The sequence below is a fragment of the Melanotaenia boesemani genome, chromosome 6 (assembly GCF_017639745.1).
Source record: "Melanotaenia boesemani isolate fMelBoe1 chromosome 6, fMelBoe1.pri, whole genome shotgun sequence".
Lineage (NCBI taxonomy): Eukaryota > Metazoa > Chordata > Actinopteri > Atheriniformes > Melanotaeniidae > Melanotaenia > Melanotaenia boesemani.
In genome coordinates this window covers 33,867,379-33,877,710 of record NC_055687.1, presented here as the reverse complement: position 1 = coordinate 33,877,710, position 10,332 = coordinate 33,867,379, and the positions used below count along the sequence as shown (strand labels likewise).

The 10,332-nt window shown below is 38.9% G+C and overlaps 1 protein-coding gene across 1 annotated transcript; it reads left to right on the top strand.

Annotated features, from left to right (window-relative positions):
• The first annotated feature begins 1,892 nt into the window (after nt 1-1,892).
• fam210ab (family with sequence similarity 210 member Ab) lies at nt 1,893-5,820 on the top strand. The gene is made up of 4 exons (XM_041989174.1): nt 1,893-2,050; nt 2,871-3,322; nt 3,471-3,582; nt 3,800-5,820. Exons 2-4 carry the CDS (start codon nt 2,898-2,900, stop codon nt 4,112-4,114), a joined length of 852 nt encoding a protein of 283 aa, XP_041845108.1. The 5' UTR covers nt 1,893-2,050; nt 2,871-2,897; the 3' UTR covers nt 4,115-5,820.
• The last annotated feature ends 4,512 nt before the right edge of the window (nt 5,821-10,332 follow it).

Sequence of the window (10,332 nt, the reverse complement as noted above, 5' to 3'; positions counted from 1 at the left end):
TTAAAGAGGGATGTAATTTTGTATTTTGTGGGATGGTGGTGAAAACTAATTTGCAGTGAATGTTTTTATTGTACAAACTTGTAGACACCTGTGTTACCCTGTGTCTTGTTAATGAATGGTTTTGGTCAAAGCCTTTATATACTTTGTAAGAAGCGAGAGAAGAGTGATGCTGGATGTACATAGTACGGGATGTAAGGAAAAACCTTAACTTAATCAAGACTGGAGTTGAATGTTGTTTTTTTCCTTTTATGGTGGTATGCCATGATGAACGTTGGCATTCTGCAGTTTTTAAGGTTTAAACCTTAAATAGCCCACTTAATCAAAGGGAAAATGTATACAGTTCTATTTGGAAAAAAAATCATTTTAAATATATCAGAAGGTTATTTTAGCTAATGCATGAATATTTAATAGCAAATAAGGCAATATTTACTTTTAATATGATTTGGTGGTTGGTTGTATAAAAGCTCTTTTGTGGTTCTGAGTCTCAATCTGCCTGCCACACATGTTCCTGTTCTTTTCAAATTAAACTGACTCTGTGGTTTTGTGGACCTCATGGGGATGTTATCGTTCTCAAATTGTGTATTTGTTCAATGTGTAATTATGTGCTAATCTGCAGCCCATGACTTACACAGTTCATTAAACCTTTGTACTAGTCTGGAAGTGTTTTAATTCATGCAGCACAGCCCCAGCATGCTGAGATAAAAAAAAAAAAGTTTATATTTGAAGTTACCAGAAGTTACACACTGTATTAATGCTATGAAACATGTGAATGTGTATTTTGCTCAATGTAACATTTCGCCTTGCATTCAGTTGTAAAGCCACAAAGTTGTTCTGACAAAAAAGACATCTTAGCTTATATTTAAACCTGCATTAAATGTATTTTCTTGTTACATTTAAGCTCAGGTTTTTTTTTCTGGTGAAAAGGGAAAATTTTAAAATCCAGTTAGACAGTATGAAATCAGAACTCAAATATATTACACGTGGGATTCCTCATGGGTCAGTGCTTGGTCCAAAACTCTTTATCTTGTATATAAACAGTCTATTCAAAGTTTCTCAGCTTCTAAAGTCCTCTTCTACTTGCTGATGATACAACTTTTCTTTACTTGGGGGGAGAACTTAACACAGGTCATTAAAATGGTGGAAAGGGCATTGGAACTGATAAAAAGTTGGTTTCTTTCAAATAAATTCTAACTATATCTTACACAGACTCATTATGTTGTTATTTTGTGTAATTAGCTTTTAATGTTGTCAGTTTGCTGCAATCAAAATAAATATATTTGAATGTATTCTTTAATTACCTCTTTAATTCTTTATTTTATTTCTTTTTTGTTTATATTAATTCTCACATTTTAATGTTTTATACAAAGCTTTTTGAGTTGTCTTGTACATGTAATATGCCACACAAATAAACCTGTTTTGCCTTGCAGTGGGAGCAATCAGCCATCTGGTGGTCAAACTCATATATTACAGGATGTACCAAGTGCCACGTTATAATAAGCAATATTTTTTATGCGAGCAGTTTTACATATTTTATGCTGGTTTAAGAATGTAATTAGTATTAGAAGCAACACCATTTTTTCGTTTTTATCCGTCGGATTGTAATTTTAGATAGAACACAACCATGCCTTTGTCTTTTTTATTAGTTGTTGTGCCAAACCTATAATTGGTCATTTTACTTGTGGAAAAAAAAAGTAAAATTATGCATGACAAATTATTATTGTTTAGTGCAGAGATGGAACTGTTACAGTGAGTTGAAAACAAATCACTTCACCCAAGTTTCAAGACCGTCCTCTCCAATAACTTCCCTTTGCGCTATGCATGGTGGGAAATGATGTTCTCAAATGTCAAGAAGCTATGGAAATCCCGAATCAGAGGAACAGCATTTCCCATGATTCTCTGCGCATACACGGTTACATGCTGCTTTCCACGCAGCCCGAGCTGTAGCAACGGTAAATGTGGTCCTTGAACGACACACAGTCCAGGCTCACTCGCATGGCCTTCAGGATTGAGAAAAACTTCTTGATTTTGACCTTATAATCCTACTTCCAATGTAAGTGTGGTCTGCTTTTTCTTCTCAGCTGCAGTGTTTTTGCCTGGCTTATAACGCCTTACATTCTTGCCAGTGAGGATTAGCAGTGCAGCTAGCTAACGGCTAACCATGAGCTAAGTAACGTCAGGCGTCAGAAGCTAAAGTTGGCAGCTGTTCAGATAGTGGCCTTAATAAACCTGTCTGCCAGTCAATGTCCAGTTAAAACACATTATTCTGGTATTATAGGTGATTTCCCCCACACCGCTGGAGAGCGCCTTAGCTTTTCAGCAACTTAAAAAGGCTCTTGTCCTCCAGACATAGATGGCCAATGTCAAGTAGTATAACGTAGACGACTGTGCAAATAACACCATCCTCAAACTTCCGGTTACAGATAATAATACTTAGAAAGTGACGTTGTAGTTTTTTTTAACAGTCTAGTCTTGTGTACTTTTGCGTTGAATATACTCGTTACGACTTCCGGTTTTAGAACTGAATTTGTTTTGCTAGCTGCTGGAAGTTGTCCCATAACAAACTGGGCTGTTTTCCTCATTGAGTGGACGCACCCCTTAAAACATCACTTCGATAACGTTAAAACAAAGCGCACGAATCTCTTTTTCCTTATTTTAATTAAATATGGCTTAGGGGGTTATTCTGTTATTTTCTTACATGTTAGCAGTAAAAACAAAACAGGAGTTCCAACTTTTTACTGCAGCCAAGTTGTCCCCCCCCCCATCATTGTGGGGTGCAGTATGCTTCCCTATAAATTAAGCAGAATGAAATTTCTTTGCCAGTAATTTTAATTCATTTTAATAGATTGTCTGTCTGTGGTTGAACATTCCAGCCAGCAGGAAGGAGGAGGAAGAGGAGGATGACAATGCAGCGCATCTTAACTCGTGGGACACTGCAGCGGGCGGCTGCAGTGCGCGCGCTAATGGTTGGCGGTGCCGTCCCGGAGTGTCCGCTCGTTTTCAGCTGCTGCACACTCCGCCTGTCGCTGTTGCAGCCTGTTGGCCGGCGATGGCTCTCCACGTCAGCCTGCAGCAAAGCAGCGCATCAACCAAAACACCAGCCGCCTCAAGAGGAGCCACAGCCCAGCTCCACACCTCCATCACAAAACGTCCAGAAAAGGGAAGCTGAGCCTGATCCCATAGAGGTGGATCCACTTCAGGACAAGTCCATCGGCCTGTACCAAAGGTTTAAGAAGACCTTCAAACAGTACGGGAAGGTGATGATTCCGGTGCATCTGGTCACATCCTCCGTCTGGTTTGGAACTTTCTATTATGCTGCTATGAAGTAAGTCATGCTGCTCTTATAGATGAACATGTTTCCAAACAGCTGGATTTCATCAGCTCTGTGTGATTGAACACATCCCTTTACTTTTTTTGTAGCACCTTGTAAAAACTTCCCTTCCCTGTTTTTCCTTTTGTTTTGTCACATGCAGAGGTGTGAATGTAGTGCCATTCCTGGAGATGATTGGTCTACCAGAGTCACTAGTTGGCCTTTTGAGAGACTCATCGAGTGGCTACGCACTGACTGCGTACGCCATGTACAAGGTAATCTTAACCAGGACCTGTAGTTTGTGTCACTATGCTTAACCCTTAAAATCCCAGGGTTTTTTTTTGTAGGTTTTAAGGCCTTAACTTTAAGTAATGTTTTTGTTTGCTCTTGTTCTTGAGCTTTCTTTAGCAGTTGTCTCAACTGCTTGCTCATTAAAAAGCCCATACAGGTCATCTGAAATATTTTATTTCTAAATTTTTTTATCTCCCACAGATTGCAACCCCTGCCAGATATGCTGTGACTTTGGGCGGCACATCGCTGTCAGTTCAGTATCTCCGAAAGCACGGCTACCTGTCCACACCGCCGCCGGTTAAAGAGTACCTCCAGGACAAAATGGAGGAGACGAAGGAGTTGCTGACAGAAAAGATGGAAGAGACAAAGGAGAGGTTTTCAGAGAAAATGGAAGAGACAAAAGAACGCTTCTCTGAGAAAATGGAAGAGACTAAAGACAAACTCTCTGAGAAGCTGCAGGAAACCAAAGACAGAGTCTCTGAGGGAAAAGCTTTTTTTAGAAAGAAAGGCGATTAGTGAATCATGGTTGTCCTCTATTAAAAAGGCTCGTCCTGATTTCCTGAGTAACAAATAGGGGGCAAATAAACATTTATTTCTCAGAGCATCTGGAAAGAGGAGTGAAGCATTGCACTATCCCTGTCCTGGCTCATGTCACCGATCACCTGTTGTCTATTTAAGTGTCCACTTTGATCCCTCATTGTCTGAACCCTGCCACGATGCGCTGGAAGTGTAGACAAGACAGCAGCTCAGCTGGCAGCGCTGAGTCTGGCTCCGTCATTTCAGACTGGATTTACACGGCTCATCCAATCTGGACTTTGACGCGTAGTTGACCAGACAGGAATCACACACACATACGAGAGGTGGCTTCAGTGGCAGTGAAGAGAGCAGCGCTAATCTTTCTGGTTGATAGGAAAATAAAACTTGAAGCTCATTGTTATCTGTGTAGTGTTGGAGCCTTTCTGGAGGCTGGAGGTACCACCTTGTGTCTTTTATAATGTAATTAGAGAGAAATTATGTTTTTTAATGTATTTTTTTCTGATAGCCAAAGCTGATATTTGACATCATCAGTGGTGTCTGCACCACTTAATGCAACGACTGAAGGTGTTTATGAAATGACTTGAGGAGATGATTATTGGAGCGGAAATGGTCACAGTGCATGTTTGTGATGACACACATACTTGATCAGAACTACTGGCACCTATGAATAGTACATAGAAAATTTAAATAACTTAAGAAATAAATGCAAATGGATCAAGTTTGTAAAATCAGAATATTTTGATATAAGGTCCAGAAAACATGAATTAAAAATGGATCAAATCTTATGTAGTTTCGCTTTAAGAGATGAAGATGTAAAGGTGAAGATCAGAGGTGTCAGTTTCAGAAAAAACTGCAGTTCCACTTTCCTCAAGGCTTTCCCAAACTGATTGTCATTGCTTTTATTCTCAAGATGTTTTATTCACAAAAGTGAGGTGCAGCTAAGAAAAAATATAAAACGTCGAGCTGACCTGGACCAGTGTTCATGGTTTCTGTTCATGCTGCAGATTGAACTAAGTGTGGTGAAGGCCAAGGAGAGAAACACCATTCACTTCACAGAAGGCCAGAATCAGATCAAGCACCGTCTTTCTGGCAGGGTGTTTTGTACTTACTGGAAACCAAATTAAAATAAGAATTAAGAATGCAGTGCACGAGTAAGTTATGATTCAGAAAAACATGAGGGAGGTTGACCTCCTGTCTGAATGAATGAAAAGAACGATCAGATTGAAGGTTGGATGTGAAGGTCTTCACACTCGGAGCAGAACAGCTGAAAACACATTCAGTTTAAAACTGGCGAGCATCTTTAAATCTGCTCTGAAAAGCTTTGAGAAATGAAATGAGTCAGTACAAGAAAGATGTGAGAAACTACCAGACATGCAAGGAGCTGCCCAACGCTTTGCACTATAATGCTAAATTTTCTCTTTTTAATGAAAATATTTGGATTTTACAAAATTGTGTTTGTATGTAAAGCTGCACGTGAAATAACTGGATGTGAGGACTTGGGATCAGGACTGAACATGCAGCGGGTGCAGCAGAAAGGAACAGAACGTGATACGTGGATGTTTAATGTTGACAGAGTGCCAGAAAAGTGGTCTAACTTTAATTTATTGAATAACGTTCTTGCTGGAAATTCACACTAATGTCTGATTGAATAAAAGTCAAACTGATAAAGTTTGGAGCTGTTTTTACAGTTTGTCAATTAGCACAATTAAGACTTAATTGTAGGCGGAGGTTGAATTTCTTGTTGATTAGTAAATCATGAAGTCATTTCACAAAGAGATTTGTTCAAAATGAAGCCTTTTTCATTCCCGAAGTGGCCACGATTGATCTTTTTTTTCACATTATTTGTAGGTTAATCGTCTTATCTTGCGATTACAAAGATAACAAAATAATTTAAAGCTAATTGTTTTTTCCACACAATTAACTATTATTCAAAATGATTAAAATAAATAGTACTTTGATAGTTATTCATGTGAAATATATTGACATTTAAAACTACTTTTATAGTAATTTTATTGTTCATTAGTAAATGTATAAATATTACACCCATCACTATCAGGATCACCTGATCAATTTCCTGCCAATACAAATATCTAATCAGCCAATCACACAGCAGCAACGTCATACTTCTAGTCATGTAGACGTGGTGAAGACGACCGGCTGGAGTTTAAACTGAGCATCAGAATGAGGAGAAAATGGATCTAAGTGGCTTTAAATGTGACATGGTGGTATTTCAGAAACTGCTGATCTACTGGGATTTTTACACACAACCATCTCTAGTGTTTACAGAGAATGGTGTGAAGAAGAGAAAATATTCAGTGAACAAGAATGGGCAGACTGGTTGGAGATGATAGAAAGGCATCAGGAACCCCAGTGAGCACTGGTTCCTACCAAGATCTGCAGAACAGCACCTCTGAACCCACAACACGTCCAACCTTGAAGCAGATGGGCTACAGCAGCAGAAGACACACCGGGTGCCTCCTGTTAGCTAAGAACAGGAAACTGAGGCTACAATTCACACACACTCACCAACACTGGACAATAGAAGATGGAGAAACGTTGCTGGTCTGATGAGATGATAGGATGCTAGGCTCAAAATCTGGTGGAACAACACGAAAACATGTTTGTTTCCTCCAAACAAGCCCATCCTGCCTTGGATCAACAGTTCAGGCTGCTTGTGGTGTCATGGTGGGGGGATATTTTCTTGTCCCACTCTGAGTCCCTTACTACCAACATGTCCTGGTTTAACCACCACAGCCTACCTGAGTATTGTTGCTGACCATGTCCATCCCTTCATGACCACAGTGGAGCATCTTCTGATGCTACTTCCAGCAGGATAATGCACCATGTCACAAAGCTCAGATCATCTCCAGCTGCTTTCTAGAACATGACCGAAAGTTCACTGGACTCCAACGACTGAAAGTCACCAGATCTCAGTCCAATAGAGCAGCACAAAGAGTTAAGCCTAGCCATAGGGTCACTCACCTGAGAAGAACCCCAAAAGGCCTACAACCCACCCAGTACCCCCTATATTTTGAATCTTCTGGATCACCAGATTCAAAATATCAACATAATCTGGGTCTAACAATGACGTCATCTTGATTTTCTCCCCTCCAGCCCTCTACCGGAGCTGCTTTATGCCAGAATGACCCGCTGTGCGTTCATTTTTGAGCTCTCAACATGCAATACAGAAAATTAATATCAGCTGACATCCAGCGCTCTGTTTACTTTAGCATTATATGCTAAAGATGCTTTTTCCCTTTCAAATGTTTGGTAAAAATATAAATACATAAAAACAGATTGAATTTTGTTTTATGCTAGTTGATAAGTGAATGTTGTAGCTAGCATTTGACTTTTTCTATTTGAAGTACAAGCCCGAAATAATCCCACAGGCTAATAAATTAATAATTTATTTATTGAAGCTTTGTTTACTTCTAAATTATTAAAAAAAAAAAAGATTCAAAGGGGGGAAACTGATCTCTGTAAACAGCATCTTTATCATTTTATTGCTTCGTCAGCAGGGTGTCAAAATGGCCCCCTCTGGCAGTTCTGGGGGGTATAGCAATAGTTTTAGTGTTAAAAAAAATCCTGGATCCAGACAGTGATCCGGATCACCCCCAAAAAACCAGTCACTTGTTCCTTATTCCATTTTGGAGATTTCCTGAAAATTGAATCAAAATCCATCCATAACTTTTTGAGTTATGTTGCTAACAGACAGACAGACAAACGTCTGGCAGAGATTATAATAATATTTACTGTATATTTATACATTAATTTGTTACCTTCCAAGGTTAACACCACCTTTATAATCCTGTATGTTGTACTGATCCATTTGTACAGACCCTACAAAGCAAAACACAAGAAAAAAAAGACAAAAAACAGGTGAATATCTGACACAATGGATGAAAACTGCTAACATTAAAATACAGGTCCCAACAAAAACAAGTGTGCACTATTATGGTCTTTTTGCTTTAGATGAAAGCGACCAGTAGCACAAACAGTGGAAACACGTCCTGCCAGCTTAGAGGAGAAGCAGTGTTTTCTGACAGATACATACAGCTGTCACCTCAGAAATGCTGAACAGATCCTAAGATCCCACCATTCCTCATTTAACGTGCTGCAGCCCATCTCCTTCATTTCAAAGAAATAACAGTATCGCTCAACTCTTGTAGGAGGTGTGTGTGAGCTTCAATGACCTCTGCTGTCCAAACTAATGAACATCTGTTTATGCAGTCCACAGCCTCTCACACAAACACCTGTCTGTTCTCCCACTGGGAGGATGACACGCAGGACAGAGCTGCTCTTTGATTGCAGAAATTATTTTAAATTAAAAATCTGTATTCGTCAGATGCGAGTTAAACATGTGCACCCTTCAGGTGGTCTGCAGGTCAGGAAGAAGAAAGCTGTTTAAACTGAGGTTGGGATTTTTCATCGCTTCAGTTCACTGAAGTTGTTTGTGGGTCTCTGACAGGCTGTTTGCAGTAAGAAGCTGCAGTTCAGGTCACTTTTAGTTTATTATATGTATTTGCTTTAGACTGGTTTATATTTATTAAACTATATATATTAAACTATATTATATTTAATCAAAATTTAGAAAAAAGGCACAAAACGGGATCTTTTCACTGTCCTCTACCATTAAATGTGTGGAAACCACTGGACAAGATATGGCTGACAAATTTAAGTACTTTGTTGTGGATGAAGGGTCACTGCAAACGAGTGGAAAGTTGGTCTTAGATGTCACATTTATCCCAGGAATCCAAATCTCTTATCCATGAAACATGGGCTCATTAAGTGGCTTGATGAGTGTGAAAGGGATGGGATTAAGATTTTAAGACCTGCACAGTTGCCACATGTGAACCAATCTGCACACCAGCAGGAGATTATGGAGATGGGACAGCTTTTTCTCAACATCAAGTGAAGGAAAATGTTTTTTATGAAGGTGCTCCATCCTTCCAGCTGAGCTCTAAATGCAAAGAGATTAGTTTCTCTCCAGTTTGTCATCTTTGTGAATCAGTTCATCTGAACCTTTTCATGCATGGATTATTAGAAAAACAGCATGTTGTCTTTCATGCATTTCTGCGGACAAGCAAAATTATATTGTTTTTTTTTTGTTGTTGTTTTGTTTTTTTACTATCTTCATGCATCAACATTCACATCCAGTTTATCTGGTTTACCTTGCTAGTACTGGGTTGTTTCCTTGTTTTCTTTCAGAACTGCCTTAATTCTTGCTGTCATAAACTCAAGTAGGTGTTGGAAACATCTATCCATCCATCATCTATTCCACTTTGTCCATTGAAAAGTCGCATGGAAGCTGGAGCCTAACCCAGCATTTAGCAGGTGAGAGGCAGGTTCACCTCCTGAAGGTACACCTAGATAGATAGATAGAAAGGTAGATAGATAGATAGATAGATAGATAGATAGATAGATAGATAGATAGATAGATAGATAGATAGATAGATAGATAGATAGATAGATAGATAGATAGATAGATAGATAGATAGATAGATAGATAGATAGATAGATAGATAGATAGATAGATAGATAGATAGATAGGAAAGGGCTCCCAAAAGACAATGACATTTTTATTTATTTAACTAAATGCGGTTTTATTGTGGTGGATTTAAGTTTTGAGGCAAGACAGCAAAAGTAAGACGTTTTATGACTGTTTTACAAACGTGAAGCGTAAGTTGGGCCTTCTTTTGCCTCTGGGTTGGTGAATCTTGGTCACAGCGTGTTTGTTTACATATTTCTTAAGATTTACCACACGCTTATAGTTACATTTGCATCATTAACAGTTACATCTGACGTTACACCTGTAAAACTGCATGTTAACCCCTTAACTCCCAGTAGCGGAGGGTGCAGGTGCAAGAGGTGAAGCTAAACAGGCAAGCTAAGAATGAAAGTTTAGAAAAATATAGGCCAGAAATATGGATAATCAAGCACTGAAGGTGCATGGATGGAAGTTATTGTGCATATTGTGAATATCTCTCTCTCCTCACCATCTAGAAGCTGTGAGATTCTAATCCTGCTTTCTGTCTGTTCACCTGATGCTGATATTCATCACATATTGTTCCTTCTGTGTTTAGAGGGAAGCAGCTTCACAGCTTTAAATTCATCCTGCTGAATTTTTACCTTTTAGTTAGTAAATCCTGAACATTTCATCCTTCTTTCTCATAAATATTTAATTTTATATGTATGAA

Coding starts and splice junctions, on each gene's coding strand:
- fam210ab (XM_041989174.1), top strand. CDS start 2,898: ATGACAATGCAGCGCATCTTAACTCGTGGGACACTGCAGCGGGCGGCT. Junction 3,323..3,470: donor TTCTATTATGCTGCTATGAA/GTAAGTCATGCT, acceptor TGTCACATGCAG/AGGTGTGAATGTAGTGCCAT. Junction 3,583..3,799: donor CTGCGTACGCCATGTACAAG/GTAATCTTAACC, acceptor TATCTCCCACAG/ATTGCAACCCCTGCCAGATA.